At 35.1% G+C, this 22,905-nt stretch overlaps 1 protein-coding gene across 1 annotated transcript in view; it reads left to right on the forward strand.

The window, feature by feature from the left end:
• The first annotated feature begins 5,223 nt into the window (after positions 1-5,223).
• Positions 5,224-22,905, forward strand: part of LOC140143047 (uncharacterized) — a 52,886-nt gene continuing 35,204 nt past the window's right edge. Inside the window, exon 1 of the mRNA XM_072165092.1 lies at positions 5,224-5,892. Coding sequence (XP_072021193.1) covers positions 5,702-5,892 — 191 coding nt within the window. The 5' untranslated portion in view covers positions 5,224-5,701. The remainder of the gene's footprint in view (positions 5,893-22,905) is intronic.

Genomic DNA, 22,905 nt, shown 5'->3' on the forward strand with positions numbered 1-22,905 from the left:
GCCTAAAAAATTGTTTGATTGGCGTAACATAAAAAAATTAGGGTAGGTAGGTTGGGATTTTTTTTTTTACTTTTAAAGCTGTAAATTGTGTTTGATAAAGGCCTAGGAACTTTTTTTTCTGCTTTTTTTTAATGCAATTTTTTTAAATTTTTATTTAAATTTTTATTTTTATTTATTTATTTTTTTTGGGGGGGGGGACAAAAACAAACAAAAATAATTCCAGGGTCGGGCCTACTTTTAGGGTCGGTCTGGTTACGCCAATTAAACAATGTTTTTAGGCCTTTAATATTATAAGGTTTATCAAAATTCCTTTTTCCAGAAAAGTATTTTTGGTTGAGTTGTCTATAGTCTAAGTGGTCTCAGTGACAGTGTAAATTATAACTGGTTCCTGGTTTATTATCTACATGTAGTAAGTATCTCTCATTATACATTACATTGAGAACCATCATAGAGAACTTCACATAGACCATTATACGATTGGCTGCAAAGGAAATTTGATAGATCTTTAATTAAGGCTTTCTTATATAAGGGAGTGTAAAGGTTGCCTTAAAATCAGAAATTGATAATTGTACAAATTGAGATTTTCTGCAGAGAGATGAATAAGATATGCTTTCTTGTGGTAATTTATTATTCTATTTATTTTTATTCTATTTATTTGTTTATTTATTTATTTATTTGCTTTTTTGTTTGTTTAGTTAATTATTTGTTTATTTAATTTTTAATTTTTTTTATTGATTTATTGTTTATATTATTTATTTATTTATTTATTTATTTATTTATTATTTTATTTATTTATTTGTTTATTTATTCATCTAATTTGAGAACATTTAAAATACTCTCCATATAAAAATTCATCACAATTTAGATTTTTGGAACAAGCATATATGTGATTATTATGCACAAGTGTCAAACATAAAATTAATGTATTAAATACAAAATATGACATTTAATAACATTATTCTTTTAGTCTTATTCTTGCCTGTAAATGGCAGTATATCTTGAAAACCAAGTTATTAATGTGTGTAATGACTTTGAGACAAACTATAAAATTAAGATGGCCTTATAAAACATTTTGAGTTGCTGGAATTTGAAGTCGATAAAGGGACATATAGATTACTCATCTCTGTGCAGAAGTTCATATCTTAAACTAAAAAAATACTAAATGAAAGTTGATTCACTAGTTCCTGCTTCATACATTTGGATAAGGGAGAGAAAAGGGTGACTATTTCATTATTCATTATTTGACATACTTTCGTTATAACCATGTCGCTGGCATAGTGCAATACCTGAACACGGATTACTACATAAAACCTGGTCATAAGGGGCAGGCAGGATCACTCAAAGTGAGAAATTTTAGACATTGTTTTGTGTTGTATCTTTAAACGTAATGATGATAAGTACATAAAAGTATACATTTTCAGAAAGGAAATGATGCAAGGAATCCAACTAGCATGGCTGATTTCTACAAAAACTGAGCAGTTTTTGAGAAAAGTGTCAAAATTGATTTGCCATGCCAATTTATTTTCAGTCCGTCATAACAACTTACCCTAAATATCCAAATTGACGAAAATTGCATATTTGTGTTCTAAAGACGTAATTTTTTATAAATGATATGGATCAAAGAGGATCAAAATATGATTTTTTTTTTTCAATTTTGACTTAAATTTGAGATATTTTGAAAATGAAGAAAAAATTCAAAAATTTGAGAAAACAGTTTCTAGTTTTGTGTCTTTAGAAAACAAATTTGACATTTGCAGCAATTTGGATATTTAGGATAAGTTGTTATGGTGAACCGAAAAAAATTGGCATAGAAAATCAAATTTGGTGCTTTTCTCAAAAATTGCTAAAGTCATTTTTGCAGAAATCTGCCATGCTAGTTGGATTCCTTGCATCATTTCTTTTCTGAAAATGTATACTTTTATATACTTATCATCATTACTTTTAAAGATACAGTGTAAAACAATGTATAAAATGTCCTACTTTGAGTGATCCTGCCTGCCACCTTAAGCACAAAGTTGCAACTATTTAAATAACACACTGAGCTATTCCAGTTGAAATCCATACACCCCCTATGGAAGACGTGATCTTAATCTTCCACACAGGGAGTGTGAAATTTAAACCAGAATGGGTGACTACATTTGAAATTCTTACTCCCTATGTGGGAGATTAAGGACATGTCTTCTATAGGGGGTGTATGGATTTCAACTGGAATAGGCTAGTTTGACAGGTTCGTGCAAATTTGTACCATTTTGGTTAGAAATATTACAAGGTATGTGGGAACAAAGCGAAAAACATAACCATAATACTCTACCCCCTCCCCCCATTGCTAACCCCCTGAGCACTACCTGCCGATCTAACATTGCCTCTGATTGGTCAATTACGTGATATCTTCACTTTAATCACCAATCAGAATGGAGCTTTGCAAATAATTCACCCCAAGTTTTTAGCGTGGTGAAATTATTCTAACAATGCATGTTGCTGATTGGGCCAATTGATAATGAAAACTTCTTTTTGACCAATAGACAGGTAGTTCGCATGGGGTTAAGAGGAAAATGTTTCATGACAGGCTGTCATTTTGAGTTGTTAAGAATATTATTGATACATTCCCTTGAGATTTTTTAGAGAAATAATTTTATCATTAAAATAATGAAGTTGTTGGCAAACAGTGGCATGTGCAGAAGGGGGCAGGCTTGTCTTAAACCCATCCCCCTAACGTTTGTCGGTCAGTCAGTTGACGGAAATGTGCTCAATCTGGGGAATTCACTATTACGGGAAGATAAGCTAACCGAAAGTATTTGATCAGTTGGGGAATATAGACTTGCGGACTCCACTGTTGACAAAAAAAAATATAGAAAAGTTGGTTCCCGGAAACAGGAACCAAGGAATCAAATTTCATTGGCCTAATCATCATACATAACTCAAATATCATAATAATAATAAATATTGTTAAAGGTGACAGTGTATGAACTTGTTTACAATAAATGTGAATAATATGAAAAACAAAACCTGTCCTGCAAACCATTATTTTAGAATGTTCAATGTATATGTTTTCAGGAAACAATTGATTGATATTCTTTGAATTATTCGCTGTCGTAGTGCACGTTAGAATATGACCGTTTCCAGGTCAACTGGATCACACTTTCTTTGTTGCGAACCACTGATCGAAATGATCACAACACAAAGCCTATGGCATATCAAAATTCGGAACAGGTGTATGAGCCCAGGCTTGGAGCAGTAACCAATGGTTACTAACGTGCACTACGACAGCGAATTATAGTTCTGCCAAGGTGGGCATTATTTCAAGTATGGTATTTGTTTTTTAAATAAAAGGCACATTCAGCAAAAGGTACGTTATACACACTTGTTCATATACTGTGAAGTAGTCAGCATTTTTTTAGAGGGTGGCAGGAATTCGGGGGGGGGCAATGAGGGGGAAAAGTGAATTTCAGGGGGGGCAAAATCAACAAATTTTGTGCAAAAATTGCAGCAAAAAGTGGATGTTTTGTAATTTTAGGTTTTACTGGGGAAACAGGGGCAAGAGTTTTGACTGGGGACATTTGCCCCTCATGCCCCCCCCCCCGTGGCGCCGCCAATGGAGGGTGTGCAAAGAGGGGTAAGCAAACTTTTAAGGGGGGAAAACGTTGACGAAAATGGGCTAAAAAGTACATAAAAGGGCTAAAAATCTTACATATCAGGGAAGCTAACATCCCACCACAGGGGCCCCATCAGTAATTTTTACAGACCTATCCCTAAATGCAGGTGGTATAAATAGAACGGAAGCCAGTGAGTCATTGTAAGTCGTGAATAACTCTGCTATGTTATTCTGTCATCTTCTATATATTACAGACCGACTAAAGTCGTACATAGTACGGACATATCTTATTTGGCCAATTAACATTTAATGGTTTGTTTCTCATAAGTAGAGACCAACCTTGTAAAGTGTTATTTTTTACAAAGTTGACCAAAATGGAAGGGGGGCATAAAGGCAATAATGTTAAACATTGTAGAATAAAAGCTTGGCAAAACCTCTTACATCCACTCTCGGTCAAAATTAAATACCCATCTTCCAATTCAATTAAATGATTATAAAAAAAAATACTTAATTGGTTTTTGAAACGTCCATGTTTTTAAGTAGTTAAGTCAAGTGTAATGCAATCTTCTTTGGAATGCAAAATTATATGCAGTATTTAATATTTTTATACGGTAACCAGTTAATTGAATTGGAAGATTGGTATTTAATTTTGACCGAGTGGATGTAAGAGGTTTTAAAACCAAGCTCTTCGGACTCTATTGATAAATAGTTTTAAGTATATCCCAAATCACAAAATCGAACTTTTACAGAACAAATTTAGTAGGCCTATGCATGTAGACTATTTTATTTTATTTGCTCATACTTTGAAACCCCAAACTGTTACCCCTCCCCGACGGCCCTGTCCGTACGCGTAAGTGGTAGCCAACATAATATTCCTCCGACTGGGTGCATCCCCCCCTCCCGACTGAACTGACTTACAAAATTGGGGGGGGGGGGTCCCTTCCCCCGTGCGCCAGCAATAGTCGAGAAGAATCTATAGGACTTTCAGATTAATGTTATTTTTTGCTCGATTTCAAGTTAAGCAGGTTTATTTCCTACAAAAGTTACGCGAAATGTTCAAGTCGTCTCAAGTAACATAACATTCTACCCACCCGGGCATATATCTATATATGTATACCCAACGTCTGTTTTACTTCGACCACAAAGAAATTAAAGTAGCAGAAATACATCATACAGTGCTTAGCAACATTATATTGTCTGAATGGTGGTTCAATCTAAAACATTCATATCTAATAATATTAGATATATGAATTTGTTCTCTTGATTTATCAGTTACAGTCTTTAACTGTGAATTAGAAGGGAAATAGAACGAAAAGGGGGATAATGACATCCTACAAGTGTCTTTTTTCACTGCTATCTACTGAAGTCTAAAAAGCGCTCGCTTGCAAATGGTTAAAACTGACTTCAGGTGCTCAATATCACCGGCGTTCCATTTAATTGCCAAGAATAGCTAAAAGGAAATAATGAAGCATGAATGGGAAAAAACCGAAACAACTATAATGATAATATTCAAGATCCGTGACAAAACATTGACCACTTGAAGTAAGGAAAGACAAACTTTAAAAAGTTGGCAGAAGTAGCAAGCACCTATTTTGTGAAGAATATGCAGTGGATTTCAAGCTAGAACTAGAGGCGACGGGATTGTATCTTGTTTTATGTGATCAGATTATGATTTAGTGGCTAGATGACTCATATACATGTCTTGTGAGATTTCAGTCAACACACTTGCCGTGTAGTCGTGATACTAAGTATCTTAAAGCATATATATTAAGCAGAGAACATTGACTTACTGTATGCTGCAAGTGGAACTGTCTTTTAGATAAATGTGATTGAAGGTGTTGCTGTTTCACCTGTCTTGTGGAAATGTTTACAACGACAATGTTCTGCTACAGGATTTCAACTGTATAGTAATTTAAGTGGAAAAATATGGGAAGGAAGTCAAGTTTTTGCCTATTCATGGAAGCATACCAATATGAAAAATTCTTAAGTATGTTTTGCCAGCTGTAAGAACGCTTTTTGAGAAGGCCGGTTGCAACTTGTGTCACCGGTTACTACTTGCTACTAGTCATCGAGAGAGGCCTGCTTTTCTATAATATAACACCAAATATCATGGCTTCTTCAAGGAATTTTATACTCTTGGATGTTATAAGGATATATTTATTGATAGTTTTGCAAGGAGAATTGTGCCGAGTGCTTGGACAACAGTATGTGATAGAAAGTAATGAAGATCGTAGTCGAAAGGATAATAGAACACCTGAGCAGGTGTGTCAGATGCCGATACCTGTATCCAATCCATTTACGTAAGTGATAATATATTTTTAATAGACATGATAGACTAATACTTTTAGTCTATCATGTCTATGCCTTTTTTTTATGCTTAAAAGCTGAACATTACAATGATACATATGGATTTGTAAGCGCTCTTTAAGCAAAGTCATTGAATTTACAACCGTATGACAAAACAGGCGAAACTAGCGACTTTTCGCACAAGATTTGCAATTTAAAGAGAATTGGTCTTTTATTTGCTCACTGAAGTTAGTATATGGACAATATAAGTGAGCCCTGTCATTTAATGACATAAAATCTGAAAAATATTTAATGACATAAAATCTGAAAAATATTGTAAGGATCGCTTGAGGTTTTGACTTTTAACATGTTTAAAACCTACATTTTGGTCAAAATTGTGGTTGAATAGGTCTTTTTCAACAGATTTACCACATTGCCTTGCTATAAACATTGAATTCAGTTATCTGTTGACGTAATGAAAAAAAAATAGGGGGAAGTTTTAGCTTTCGTTCGATAAAAAAAATCTGATTGGATGAAGGGAACACTTGAGGCTTTGACAAAAACCAATCACAGATGCCTATTTTCCACTACACAGCTCTTATGATGCTATGCACTCAACCGTGTAGTATAAACAAAGACTGTGTAGAGATAATTCACTGCTTGCTTGGAAGCTCTTGGACGAAATTGTGTGCTCATGTGTGTCGAGGTGGAAACTGTGCATAGATGCGTTTATAAGAGAATCGTTTTGTAGCTAAACCTTTCCATTTTCCACCTAATTTCTAACTTTGGTGACCTCTCAACTCATTCGAGGATTTCGTGATCCTAGCATCCTCTTTTTATGACATTTTTCAGTAGATATCCACGAAAAAAGCTTATTCCCAAAATTTCAGTTGATTCCGATTTTGCGTTTGCGAGATATGCATGATTATGTGTATTTACTGCTCTATAGACAATGTGTTGTAATTTCGTTCTGGTATACCAGAACGAAATTCAACTTTCACGATATCTTTGCAAAACGAATTAATCTGCAAGAAATTTTTTGTACATAAACATTATGTAGCCAGATGTTTCCAGTGATATAAAAATCTCAACTTTTTTTGAGAAAAGTGGGGGGATGATGCTGTGGATCCCGAAATGCCCTTTTAAGTATAGAGTTACTAGCAGCATGTGCTTGAATGGGGCTTCAACTTTGTCAATACTGCTGTTTTCCTTGGGTTTTTTTTTTTGCCAACTTTTTCATTTAAAAATTACCTAATGACAATTTTATTGACTTATCCTTCGCATTTAGACAATTTGTACACAATTTTGAATTTTAATACTTTATTTTTCTTATACTTTGAATAAGCCTTAAGGGTGATGTCAGATTTCATGACACACACGTCTTAATTCATACATTAAGTAATTGCCACTTACCTTATATAGATTAATATATTTTATTATATTACTTTGTATTTATATTATCACTGATTGCATTAAATTATTATAAAAGGGGTCCTAATATTTAGTAATTCGCCAAACAGGTGCATCCTAAAAAACATCATTCACCTGATATAGGCCTAACTATAATAGAGCTCTTATATGCTATTTTCACATTGATCTTCACTTGTGCTGGTAGGCCTATATGGCTGGATGGATTACGGATTGGATTCTTTCAGCTGGTTTCTACAATGCTGGTTTATCCTTAGTGTAAGAGAGCACGAAATACCAATAGGATTAGAGTTAGGGTTAGGGTTAGGGTTAGGATTTAGGGTTAGGGTTAGGGATTTGTTTGGTATTCTCTTACACCAGAGAAGATGAGAATCTTCTCTGCTTACACGAAGGATACATCCAATGATCTAGGTTGCATGAGTTTTCATGCTGGTTAATTGATGATTATATGTAAAATAACAACGTAAACGCATTACGTAACATTAAAAAATAAATCAATACACAGAAAAAAAAATCTAAACGATTTTATTTTTTTAAAGCGGAGCCAAGCTTGGCCAAGATATTACTGATTCCACTGCATGTCACAGTATTACGCTATGTCCCCTTTTATTTTTTTTCTGAAAAGCAAAAATGCAATAATTGCTAATCATGATAACAAGCCAATTTTACGCAATGCAAGCTTGATATGCGCGAAAATGTCAAAACTGGTCCACTCGTTTTCTGGACGATGAAGAGCTCTATTGCAAAAGCCCTTATATCCATATTTGGCTGAAACTGAGTTATTTGAATGACATTATATTGTGGGTAAAAATACACATTTTGGTGGTTGTTTGACCTTCATACCACCTTTCCTTCTTGAGATATCGTATATTTCCCATTTGGGAAATCTTAGGAAATTTTCGGAAATCCGAACTTAAAATGAATATAAAATTTCAGAAAAAATAATTTTATTGATATAATACTAGCCTTGAATGTTCTTTAACTATTAAAACCAAAAGGAACGGCTTTGGGGTCACTATGTTTGCAAAAAAATCATTGTAATTAACAAAAGTTGTATAGCTTTGGATGCTATACACTGCTTAAAATGGCATTTTGCCGGATTTAATTAAAAAGTAAAAAGTAAAAAAGTAAATGAGATATTTCAATTTTTCTTGTTGATTTTGAGAGTATTAGTTAAGTTACATAAAGTAGTGCAAATAAATGGGCGCAAATTTGATTGCAAAGGTGGTTTATAGAAAAGGGGTACCCTTAATTTGTTGCAAAAGCCCATCCACAAAAGGCGCGATATTAAATAAATAATAAAATAAATAGTAAGGCCTGAAAATTGAACCAAACCTATTCTGTTAGTTTCTATTCATCAACACTTTATTCAAAACCAAATTGAATCAAATCGATTTAGTAATACTTGCACAATTAAAAACAAAGTTTTTCTCAAAAAGTCAAATAGTGGATGTAAGGGGTTTTGCAACAAAGCTCTTCTTATATAGCGTTTGAGCCCGAGTAAAGAAACTAAGTTAAGTTTTTTCTGTTAGCCAAAATGTTACCGATTTCACTACATATAACATTGTTGCCATGATCTCTTTTACTTTTTTTCTTATAAGCGAAATTGCAATTTTGTCATTTGTATTGTTACAGTCTGTACATGAAATGATTGGTACCCATGAATGTTGATGTTTATTGGAAAGTCTGCATCTTCCAAATGCAGCATTAGATACTTTTTAAATGTCTAAAATATATGTTTTGCAGAGAACCCCTAATTGTAGCTCAAACTGATACGAACTCATTATTCATTATTTGTGACTTTTAGGTATAGGGTCCTCAAATATCTTATTATCTAGAATGTTTTTGTTTTTTTAATCTACAAACTTATTTGGATTTCATTTTGAATGTTGATGTGCCAGACTTATCCATTATTAATGAAAACCGATGAGTAGGCCTACTCCGTACTTCACCATTCTGCATGCACCAAAGATCTAAAACATAAAAGGGATGTTAACGTTGGCAACTATTTTACACTGTTGCGATTTGATAGTTCACAGCTTTGCCAAAAATTGCATTGATCATTTCATAGCGAGTGTGTAGAAGAATTCAAACATCACAGATATACTTTTGTAGGTCTTGTGCTTCTTGAGTTATGTTGTAAAGAGGGCTGAAACAACACGTACATAACTCATTAACAACAATAAATCAACGAGTTTTCAAAGTTTATGATTTGAAGAATGAACTTTTGCAAAACATCAGTGTTATTTTTATATTGATTTAGATTATGAAAATCGATTTTTTTTGCTGTTTCGACCAACAATACATCGTCTACCCTTGAGTCACATTGAATGCATAAATTTTGGAGAATTAGTGGCAAAAACGTGTATGTCATAGTTTTTCGTGATGATGACATGCAGATGGATGACTATTCCTTGCATTACCATGATTACTAAGATATCTCACAAAAGGGGTTGTTATGAAAAATTTGTACAAATTTGTTTTTGTCATTTTCAAATACTGCTAATCTAAGCATGATGTCAAGTCCAATGTTATTGACTCGATCTTCTTTTAGATTTTAAACACAATGTTCCAATCGGTGTATTTCTAAAGATATCATCAAAAAACTGCTGAAATGAGTCGAAAACGTGGTATACCACAGTTGAGACTAATTCGACAGTCTTTTTGACGATTCCTTCGGAAATATACCGATTTGGAATACCTAATTGCAATTATATTAATAAGAAAAATATGAGCTTTCACCTGATACCAAAATCTGCATTTTGATAGGGTAAATTTGGAGATGAGGCTGTCAATCAGGTCACCCACCTTTAAGAAGGTCATGTCACTGAAGACTTCGTAAAATTTCATCTTTATTCTAACTGACACGAACTCATTAAAAATATGGAGCTAAGTGTCTATTCGTTTCAGGTAACCTGAATGGCTTATTTAATTTTTGTTTATTTAAAGCAATATTAACCTTCGTATATTAAATAGAATGTGTTAAATGATCATGTCGATAGGAACTATTTATAACAGAAGGGAAATTAAAGACTTCTTGTTAAAAATGTGAGAATATGGGAAATTTAAAGTTAAGCCGATGTGAAACCATGTCTCATATCCCTGGTCAAAAAAAATAAGAGACGAAAAAAGATGAAGAAATAAAACAGATACAAAAAGACAATATAACAAAATAGACGAGGCCTTGACCATTCAGAATAATATGAAATCATCACTATCTATAGTCAATCATGGTCTAATAAAACTTAAAAGGCGCCAATGACTTATGGAATAAAAGTTAAAAGCTACGCCCGCTCAATAACGGCTTACCTACGATTTAAGAGATATACTTTAAATCTAAAAGCGCTTAAGTATGATATAAGTTTAGCTAGGCTTCCTTAGCTAGCCTGGTATTGGCAGTGCTCGTTTTAAGGAAGTTGATTGGATCATCGCTATACGTGTTTTTGGTCCGGGGGAACTCGACTTTGGAAGTGACACATACTGCAGTTACTGTTCGTTTTCCTATACACAATACACAGAGCTCTCACAATTCACGCGTGACCTCTACAAGTAGTGTATGTTAGAAGTATAGGCAATTGCCTAGTTAACGCCACTGTGTGAAAAATAACCAGCCAATATTTAAAGTATTCTCTGAAATTCTAGAAAATATAGTTTTGTAACATGTCCTAAATTTTTAGCTAATTTAGGTGTTTGGAAATATTCGCACTTTGGTGTTTCAGTGTATGTTATAGGTAATAGGACATTGCCCAGCTAACGTCACTGTGTGAAAAATAACCGGCCAATATTTAAAGTATTCTCTGAAATTATAGAAAATATAGTTTTGTAACATGTCCTAAATATTTAGCCAATTTAGGTGTTTGGAAATCTTCGCACTTTTGTGTTTTAGGAAGGATATGTAAACGACAGATAACACCAAGAAAGATGGAGAAGTTATTTCCAAGCCGTGTTGAGTCTGCAAACCATTATGCTTCTCATTTTCAAGAACGTTGGTTAACAAATAAGCACACTATTGTCTCATTTCGTAAACAAAAGTGCACACAATATTGTTACCTTGCGTTCGTTTTATAATCGTTCACTCAACTGAAACTATAATACCAGTTCATTGCTCATTGTACAGGTAAAACAGAAACATGTGTCGTGTAGATTTAACCAGAGAAGATCTGATTTAATCAGTTGAGCTGTTTTCAATGAGTGTTATCTTGGTTTAATAGCTTTTAATGGGGTTGAAGTCCTGCAAAGGTCGTGGTGAATTCTACTGTAGACATGACTGCATTATCATGATTATGAGGGGTGTGTGGAGACCAGTTCGAATGAACTTAGTGATAGTCTTGAAAAAGACCCATGTGGTGAGAAGGTGAGATTGGCGAACTTTTTCCCCAAAAAAGGGTTCCTTGAGATTGAGACAAATGTAGCGGTAAAATATAGAAGTTGACAAATGTTTTACACACAATTTTCAAAAAGTCATAAAAGTAGAAATATTTTAGGGGTTTTTTCGGCAAAGTTTACATTGACAATAATTATTTATACACAAGTTTGCAAAATACATTGGTAATTGGACGCTTAAAGTTGTAACTTGCTCAAAATATTGTATTGAATGTATGATAAATTATTCAAGTAGACTTTCAAGAGTGACAGCGAAAATCACGATATTTGATAAGTTCCATAATCACAAATATCACTTAGCCCTATGCATCATTTACACTGATAGGCCAAATGTTAAGGTTACGCAAGGTTTTGTCAAACTTTTCCCACAAATTTGATGCATGTATATTTCAGAGGCAAAGCCATGCTAAACGATGCAAAACCTTAATATGCATAGGCCAGCTTAAAATAATGTGTTATGGGTATGAAGTATGAAGTATCAAAACAAAACAAAAGAAAAAAAGACACACAAACAAAAATAAAATAAATAACAACACACGCAATGGATTTATTATGTTAAAAAAGAAGCTATCATGATTCACCCTTCAGTTTGACCCGCGAAGTTGTATGTTGATCATTGTTTCACTTTTGACATGAAAAGCAAAATTTTAATTATACACTTTACATTTTAGTTATTATTTTATCGTGTTATTATTATGAAAAATGCCCCTTCCAAAGTCACCAAAATCCCCATGTCCTTTTATAGGAAAGGCATGAAAAGGGGGATGCTACTATCAATGACGGAACATCCTCTAATTAAATCAATCACGAAATAAATATCGGCGCCAAGGCATAGTAAACCATGCTAGGTAGGCACTCTAAATCAACTACTAAAGGTGTTGCTCAATGTCTTCTAGTAGGCAATTATATACATGAATTCCATACCTTAAATGGTGTTAAAAGCTCCAAAGTTAACTTAACTTGAGTCCAATTATAAGAGTTGCCTCAAACCTAACTAATCAGGCCTTAATGATGCGCTAAAAGTGGCTTAACATATAGGGATCATTTGGCGAAGAGTCACAGACATGACAGAGGAAGTCAGGACTTAACCTTCTGGACCGTTATGATTTCAATTAGGTGTAGGTTAGGATATTTGCAAATGTTACAAATATATACAAAAAAATCAGATTTGAAATAAAATGAACCAAATTTATTTTAAAAGATCATGCATTATGCATGGGTTTAAATTATTCTTACAGATAAAGCAGTTGATATATTTCATTGATACTTCGTTCTTCAATATTGATAAGAAAAAAAAAAAAAAACACACATCAGATTTTTATAATTTTTGTCAAGAAAATGGATGTGCTAAGAATAAGATACCATGTAAGTGATAAGGTCGAGTTCACATGGTATAATATATTGAAGGATAAAATTTCACATTTTGGTCAATGTTTAACCCTCGAACTACGAAGGGGGTTGTTCCACCCCCTAAGATTTTGTATCCGTCATAAAAACACGCGCGCGTTTACGCCCAAACGACTTAAGCTAATCGTATATCCATCCATTGCTCTCATTTTAATGATAAAAATATTTACCCCAGCACCTTACCCAGGGGTAGGACCGGCCATCAAAGATGACCTACAGGGGCGGTTGGTGAAACCATTGGTTTCTACAGTAGAATCAATGATTTTCAATTCGCTGTTGTAAACTTATTCCAAGAGCTACTGAGTTTTTACTTGTTAGTTAGGTTGAAATAGTAATTTCCTTTTATATTTAGGAGAAAATTAAGTGAAAATCTTATTTTTGTAGAAAATCAATTTTGTCTATACTTTTGTACAAAGCCAGAATTTTCCAAATTCAAAAATATGGCTCAGTAGTTTTAGGATATTTGTCCGTGCGGACACTTGTTGTAGCTACACTGCAAAAATACTTTCCCTTTAACCTACTCCTATCAATTTGGGATCATTAGTAAGGGCTTTATTGTGTTAACCTGAAAATAAAATGCTTGCAATTGATACTGCCTGAGAGCGTGAACTTTGAAGAAAGGTTGCAGGATACACATCAAAATAGAAAGACAAATGTGAGGGCATCATGAACTCAACTCGAGGCATACAGGACACGTAAATGAGCGTCACTTACAATAAAGGAAAGAAAAGTCACTCAAGCAATTGTATCAAATTAATGAACGCATGTTTAGTGACAGAGCTTACAAATGGAATCGGCTTTTCATCAAAATGATTAACCAATCAAATGTTTCCTAACACAAGCGTAACTGATGGACACTGACGGAATTAGCTGGAAATATTGTATGACCGATGCAACGAATACAATACAATTGCTTTTGTCAACTTGTCAAAATTTACGCTATCCATGCTATCGGGCATTGGGAGGGACAATGTCACGTACATTTTACCTAATTGCTACGCGAGTAATTCATTAGTCTACTTCATAGCCCCTTTTGGATATTCATCTCACAATAATTGTAAATTCAGAACAAGAACCGCTCCCATCCGAAAACCGCGACGCCCGACCCGAGCGGTCACTGGGGATGCTTTGTGTTTTGTGAAATGGCATAGCTGGTGTGAATTGTTTACATGTTTATCAAAAACGGAATGCAAATCAGTCTAGTAATTCATTGGCTCGAATCACTTCTTGTTTCACAAAAATTACAAGTTACCATATTGATAAGCCTTATAATTACACAAACCTAGCATTTATCCAGGATATTTGTTTTTGAACAAGGAAAGACAAAACTCAAAAACTAATCATCAAAATTTGTCAATCAGCTTTCATTTTATTTGTAGAAAGATCAGTTTTGAAATTCCAAGTCAGACCATGTATGTACATGATCCACCAGTGGAGCTTCAGACCGTCAGTTTCGAGCTATAGTTTAATGATAACCAGGGGCTGTCTAAAGCCACGTTGCTTTTTGCCCTCAATTCGGGTTGGTTAAGGACACGTTTTAAACTAACCATGTTACCGGTGTCTTTATAAGAGGCTGGAGTAAACAAGTGTGAGCCTTTTGGCTCCAAATGAGAACGCGTACAATCCGGGCGTGTATTTCCGGGTACTGTCAATTTTTGGTGTTTAATCTCTCACCGAAAGATAGCTGGGAAAGAAATGTGGGTATTGCAGTTGATCTTACTAGGGAATGACGTGATGGTGCTTTTTGCCAATGTTGGCCAGAAATTTGAAGGGTCTGGCATTGTTGTACTATGAGTTTTTGTAGTAGAAATTTGCATATTTAGCACAGACACAGTATTTAACTGTAGCTAATTATTATCTTCGAAGCTACGCTCGTATTTTAACATTTGTTTAGAGAACATATTTGCAAGAATGGTGTGATGTGCCCTGAGTAATTTAATTTGATCATTTACCTTTGTTTACATTTGAAGCTATTTCATGAAAGATAGGAATCCCCTTTCGTATAATCACAATAACAAAGTCAGTCAGATCTATATGAATTGGGAAATCTCCATATGATGCAATGTCTATCATTGTATTGCATCACTGAAACAATACCATATTGCTTAATGTGGATGTGAAGTAGTGAGCTATTAACTTTCGGGTGTTTATTATATAACAAAATGTAAACACGATATTTTATTTCGTGACAGATTCTATTTGAAGGGTTGTATTTTGCAGTAATGCGGGTAGGTACCTATGAGCCAGTCAATTTGCATAGCCAATATTGTGCTATAGGGATAAATCCAGCTATAGAGAAAAAGAATCAGAATACGCCAAAAGTGCGAAACTTTCTAAAAAAGGAATATATTCTTCTGTCGACTTACAGAAGTTAAAAAAAAAGTTTAATAAGTTTAATTTATGAAACAACACATCTGTCAATCAATGTAAGTGGAAACAATGAATGTTTCCTGAAGAAAGTGAGTGATTAGTTAAGGCAGCACCGTTTTGGAAATTACCATCTATCTATGAAAGGATTTGTACGCAAATGATATATAAGTTTAAGTCAATAGTGGACTTTGCTGGACAGTGAACTTCATTAGACAAGTTTGTATCAGGATATACATGTACATCAGTCGTCTGGAACATTGCGTGCAACATAACTTTATAATCAACAAGAAGAGGAATACAGTCGGATAGGTAAATACCGTATGGTTTTTACAAAAGATTGTTTGTTTTGAATGTACTTGTGTTGTAGTAATAAAGATGTCATCCTGACCGCCTTGAAAAGATAAGAAAAAATAAAAATAACAAAAATATTTAGACAATAATGACTGGCACCATCAATTTTGAGGTCATTACAATGTATATTGGAGGGGTTTCACACAATGATCTCAAAAAAGATGGTACAAAGTGGACTTTGTATTCATTCCAAATATGAGCATGAAAATGTACAGTTCTGAAATTTTAGAATTTTAAAAGAAAATTATGAATTTGTCGTCTGCAGTCGACACCCGTTTGGGGAGGGTTAATAACATGTTAAAGCGTCCATGGTAACTCTTGCATTCTAACACTACTATCGTTATCCATAACAATGAAACTGGTAAGACCAGGCGATCGGCACGTCAGTTGTTTAGTTTTACACCACTTCACCTTTACCAAAATTGGTTTTGTAAAACAGAATTTTTCTACATGTTTGAAAATAACAAACTTAAATCTGACGAATCTTTGTGTTTCAATTGGTTCAAATTCAATTTCAAACAGAAATTTCACATAGAGTCGCAAGTCTGATTTTCAAGTAAAGGAGCACATTCTGAAAAGTTAGAATATAGACCTACCAGGAGTTAAATATGAAGGGTATACAGATTTCCTTTCATTTTCTTACAACAATTATTCATGAAACCTATCTTTGATACTTGGCCTAATATCTGGCTTCACGAGATCTCCCTGCGCGCACAATCTTAATCTTAAATTATCGCGACAGCACTGTGACTCATAGTCTAAAAATAATTTGTTTATAGAACCCATACACATTTTACATCTATAACAAAATCTATTTTCATTATTTTCTTTCCTTTTTTATTTTGTTGAATAAAAACCTCGGAGCAAGGGCGATATTCGGTGTGGTTCATCGACCATGGTCGGCCATATATGTAACTTTGAAGAAAAAAAAGTTTTTAGGCACTAGAAAAAAGTTGTAATTGGACATCATCCAAGATAGGAGTGAATCTAAAATTAACCGCCATCCCATACTGCGGTTTCCACTTGGTTTCCGTGGCTTTTCTATAACGTATCTTGGCACTTGATTATACGCTATTTTAGGATATATATGGTTTGTTATAAAAGTTACAAAACATCTATAAACTGACACAAGAAATTAGCAGGTAATCAAACTGTTTGTTCCGAGAAAGTTAGCACAAACGATACATTTTTTGAATCCTTGTGATCAGGCGGAATATTTGTATATCTGGCAACAAGATCGTAGCATAATTTTTTACCCATGTACCTTTCGTGATCTGATCACCAGGGGTCAAATCCAAAATGGCTCCAAGTCTTAAAATCAGTATTGTACTTCACTAGTGTGTGGAAATTCTCATGCTTCTACTAAAAAGTGCGCAATGCTTTTATTGCTTTAGCTTAGGAGCTGTACTATAGTAAGCAAATTCGTGGCTCTAAACTTTAAATTACAATGTATAAGCATGACATGCATATGCAGATAATCACGGATAAAAAAAATCCGGATGTACTTGCCAGTGCGGGGACTTGAACCCCAAACCCTCAGAAAACGAATTCGATGCTCTATATCAACTGCGCTACACAGGCTCTCCTTGATATACCAGGCTCAAGTCTGGTACTCATGATTGAGTGCTCAGGGTAATCATGGTAAATGGTCAAAACACACAAATACATGTCTGCAAGAATGACGTGACCTTGCGACATTCAATTGGTGGTAAAATGTTAAGCGGTGGGCATTGTATGGCCTCTCCCGTAGCCCTGGCAAGTGGAATGAATAATGTCTTTTGAACCGAAAATATGGCAAAAGATGGTCAAACAAGGAAAACAGTATCGAGAGCAATGTTTTTCCAAACTTGCGAACTAAACACTATGTTCTTTTGATAGCTAAGAAACCTCTTGTTCTTTAGCTCTCAAAGTAGCCAACATTTTTCCTTAACACGATATTACCAATTGCCTAAGATGTGGAATGAGTTGATGACCTTGAAGGACCTTGGGATTTGTGTTGCTGTTATCATAAAGTGACCTTGAGATAAGCGTAGTCAAAATGTTGACAGTCAGTCATAGGTGTTATACCAGGGGTAGTGCATGTCCTCAGCGTGGCCTTAGGATGTGGAATGAATAACACCTATTGAACCGAAAATATGGCAAAAGATGATAAATTAAGGAAAATAGCATCGGGAGCAATGTCCCTCTAAAAACTGTTCTTTTATGATAGCTCAGAGACCTCTTGTTCTTTAGCTCTCAATCAAAGTAGCCAAATTAACATTTTTCCTTATAGCAAGGAGCAGGATATTGCTAATTGCATAAGATGTGGAATGAGTTGATGACCTTGAGATTTGTGTTGCAGTTATCATAAAGTGACCTTCAGATAAACGTAGGTAATTGGTAGTCAAATGTTGACAGTCATTCAGAGGTGCTATGCCTGGGGTACTAGTGCATGTCCTCAGCATGGCCTTGGGATGTGGAATGAACAACACCTTTTAACCGAAAATATGGCAAAGGATGATTAATTAAGGAAAATAGCATCGAGAGCAATGTTTCTCTAAACACTGTTCTTTTTATGATATATAGCTCAGAGACCTCTTGTTCTTTTAGCTCTCATTCAAAGTAGACAAACTAACATTTTTCCCTTATAGCAAGAAGCAGGATATTGTCAATTGCCTAAGATGTGGAGTAAGTTGACGACCTTGAGATTTGTGTTGCAGTTATCATAAAGTGACCTTGAGATAACCGTAGGTAATTAGTAGTCAAATGTTGACAGTCAGACATAAGTGATGTCCTCAGCATGGCCTTGGAATGTGGAACGAGTAATCACCTTTTAAACCTAAAATGTGGTCAGATATGAAAAAGGTGCTCGGGACTTTAAAAAGAACAAGAGAAATTAAGTATAGTTTATGTTATCTTTCAAAATATTTCGGAGGTTTCATATCAAAACAACGAAGAAATTACGATAAAGGTTCAGTAATGTTGTTTTTATACAAAGCAAGAAAGAATACAGTGCAACAAAATTTAAAGAAACTTGCGAAATGCAAGAATATTTATTATCGTGTTGAATTTGCTTCGTAATGTTCCACTCCGGATTTCTCCTCCAGATATGGTGAAGGCCTTGAATACAGACAAGTGTCTGTAAAAGTGGAACAAACAGATGACAGAACCATGCATACATATATTGGAAAACACTTAAACAATACGTATATATAAAACTGAAGCTTAGCTCGTACTTTATTTTGTAGGTTTGTAGGTATAGCTCTTTAAAGCCATCTTTACCCGGGTATTGTTTTCTCAAGGGTTTGTCTAAAGATGAGTTCATACACCATTCGCTAGTGATGAGCAATGACTTTGGTCGCCAATGAATAGGTCACTCTTTCCAAGGCAACAACGTCATTCCATAGGTCAGATTGGGGGATTTCATTCGCTTCTTGCTGACGACTCGAGTATAATTTGAGCTAAACTCGCCATAAGGTTTCATCAAATGTCTTTTTATTCACAGCTAGACAGTTTGCTGAGAAAAACAGGAAGCACTTGTCTTGACTCAGATATCTGGGACATGATGTTTAACTGATACCGAGCGTACAAATGCCGGGTGGGTTGCTTTATCAGCTGCTGCTATATGATGACGAGTTGTACAAGACGAGGTGAAGCTACGGGCATGTAGTAAAGTGATCCTCTGTCTCTGCACACTCATTCAGATCCCAACTGTGCAAAACCAAACACATGTACAGTTTTGTCAAATTGTACGGGGTTTTTACAGGATAACAACGAAGTATCATTGTATGGTGCAATATGACATGCGTCCTGGCAATATGTTCAATGTTTTAATGGCCAAGAATATTATTGACCGTTGGTCTCAATCAATGAAATTGAACCTGAGGTCAGAAGAGTTCGTGATGCCGCTCACGACGTGACATGACATATTGTCACATATCCTATCACGTGGTACGAGCGTATACCGATGGTAGTTCCTGCTGGCCCTTGTCCCGGCGTTGTCGTGGCTTATACCGGCAGAACCTTCTGACATTAATGCATTCACTTTTCCGGGATCATTTCCAAGTTTACGTATCGGTCATTTAGGAATCACTTAATTTTGTATTAAGATATTTAGATTTTTGAATTTTATGAATTTTTTGGCATGGTAGAAATTGCAGAAGTTGACGGGCAAGAAACTTGTGTGCGGGCCGGTACGATGCTTTGACGACGCTTTCTCTTTACAACTTGCCTCTTCGGAGAGATCCATGGATCCTGTTATGAATGTTCGTACTAAATGTATTGAAATTAAATGGAATCGGCTTTTCATCAAAATGATTAACCAATCAAATGTTTCCTAACACAAGCGTAACTGATGGACACTGACGGAATTAGCTGGAAATATTGTATGACCGATGCAACGAACACAATAAAATTGCTTTTCAACTTGTCAAAATTTACGCTATCCATGCTATCGGGCATTGGGAGGGACAATGCCACGTGTATTTCACCTAATTGCTTCAGAAAGAGAACCGCTCCCACCGCGACGCCCGACCCGAGCGGTCACTGGGGATGTGTTGTGTTTTGTGAAATGGCATAGCTGGTGTGAATTGTTTATCATGTTGATCAAAAACGGAATGCAAATCAGTCTAGTAATTCATTGGCTCGAATCACTTCTTGTTTCACAAAGAATAGGCCTACAAGTTGCCATAGTGCCTTGTAATTACACAAATCTAGCATTTATCCAGGACATTTGTTTTTGAACAAGGAAAGCTCTTAATTTAGAGAAAACTCAAAAACTAATCATCAAATTTGTCAATCAGCTTTCATTTTATTTGTAGAAAGATCAGTTTTGAAATTCCAAGACAGACCGTCAGTTTCCGAGCTATAGTATAATGATAACCAGGGGCTGTCTAAAGCCACGTTGCTTTTTGCCCTCAGTTCGGTTGGTTTAGGACACGTTTTAAACTAACCATGTTACCGGTGTCTTTATAAGAGGCTGGAGTAAACAAGTGTGAGCCTTTTGGCTCCAAATGAGAACGCGTACAATCCGGGCGTGTACTTTCCGGGTACTGTCAATTTTTAGTGTTTAATCTCTCACCGAAAGATAGCTGGGAAAGAAATGTGGGTATTCAGTTGATCTTACACGGGAATGACGGGATGGTCCTTTTTGCCAAAGTTGGCCAGAAATTTGAAGGGTCTGCCATTGTTGTACTATGAGTTTTTGTCTAGAAATTGACATATTTAGCACAGACACAACATTTAATTATAGCTAATTATTATCTTCGAAGTTACGCTCGTATTATAACATTTGTTTTGATAACATATTTGCAAGAATGGTGTGCCATGAGTAATTTATTTTGATCATTTACCTTTGTTTACACTTGAAGCTATTTCATAAAAGATAGGAATCCCCTTTCATGTAATCACAATAACAAAATCAGTTAGATCTATTTATGAATTGGGTAATCCCCATATGATGCAATGTCTATCATTGTATTGCATCACTGAAAAAAAAACCATATTGCTTAATGTGGATGTGAAATAGTGAGCGATTAACTTTCGGGTGTTTATTATAACAAAATTGTAAACACGATGTACGATTACGTGGCAGATTCTATATGAAGTGTTGTGTTTTTCAGTAATTATGTGCCTCCAAAGAAAGGTACCTATGAGCCAGTCAATTTGCATAGCCAATAATGTGCCATTATTCCAGCTATATAGCGAAGAAGATTCCGAATACGCCAAAGTGTGAATCTTTCCCAAAAAGGGAATATATTCTTCTGTTGACTTATAGAAGTCTGGTTTATGAAGCAACGCATCTGTCAATGTAAGTGGAAACAATATATGTTTCATAAAAGAAAGTGGGTGATTGGTTAAAGCAGCACCGTTTTGGAAATTACCATCTATCTGTGCAAGGATTTGTACGCAAAGGACATACATGTATAAGTTAAAGTCAATAGTGGACTTCGCTGAACAGTGAACTTTATTTGACAAGTTTGAATCAGGATATACATCTGCCGGCCGGAACAATGAGTGCAACAGAACTTTATAATCAACAAGAAGAAGAACACTGTCGAATAGGTAAAGAGTTTAGACAAAAGGTTGTTTGTTTTAAATGTGTTGTAGTGATAATGATGTCAACCTGACAGCCTTGAAAAGATAAAAAATAATACTAATAAAAATAATAAAAATATTTAGACAATAATAACTGGCACCATCTATTTTGAGGTCATTGTATGAAATTGGAGGGGTTTGTTTTGGGCGAGGTCCAAAACAAACCCCGACATTTCACACAATGACCTCAAAATAGATGGTGCAATAGTGGGCATTGTACTTCTAATGCCTTTTTCATGCTAATTCCAAATATGAACATGAAAATGTACAGTTCTGAAATTTTAGAATTTAAAAGAAAATTTGGAATTTGTCATCTGCAGTCGACAACCGTTTGGAGAGGGCTTATGGTAACTCTTACATTCTAACACTAGCGTTATCACTAACATGGTGAAACTGGTAAGACCAATATACAGCAATTCACCTTCGCCAATCCTGGTTTTGTAAAACATATTTCTTCTACATGTTTGAAAATATCAACCTTAAATCTGACGAATCTTTGTGTTTGAAAAGGTTCCTTGGAAAGTGTGGGAAAAGCAATCTAGAGTCACAAATCTGATATTCACTTCACTTTCACTTCACTTAAAGCTTTCCTCCCATGACACAGGTAGGTCCTGGAGATAGCTGCCTAGCCACTATGCTTCGCCACTCAGCTCTGTTGTTTGCCATCCGACCGGCTTCTACTACGGATTGGATTCCCACTGCACTGCAGTTTGCTTTGATGTTGTCCATCCAGCGCATTGGGGGTCTTCCTTTAGGTCGTTTCCCTGTGATTCTTCCTTCTAATACGATTTTTGGATATCTGGATGGAGGCATTCTTTTCACATGGCCATAGTAGGACAGCTGTTTTGCACGGATCTTGTTCATTACAGTGCACTGGTAATCAAGGGTGTCTCTGATTGAGGTGTTCCTAATCCTGTCCCTTCTAGTAACACCCAGGATTTTTCTGAGACAAGCCATTTCAAATACCAGAAGTCGCTGCTCATCACGTTTTTTGATTGTCCAGGCTTCAGAGG

Source organism: Amphiura filiformis, chromosome 20 (assembly GCF_039555335.1).
Source record: "Amphiura filiformis chromosome 20, Afil_fr2py, whole genome shotgun sequence".
NCBI classification, from domain to species: domain Eukaryota; kingdom Metazoa; phylum Echinodermata; class Ophiuroidea; order Amphilepidida; family Amphiuridae; genus Amphiura; species Amphiura filiformis.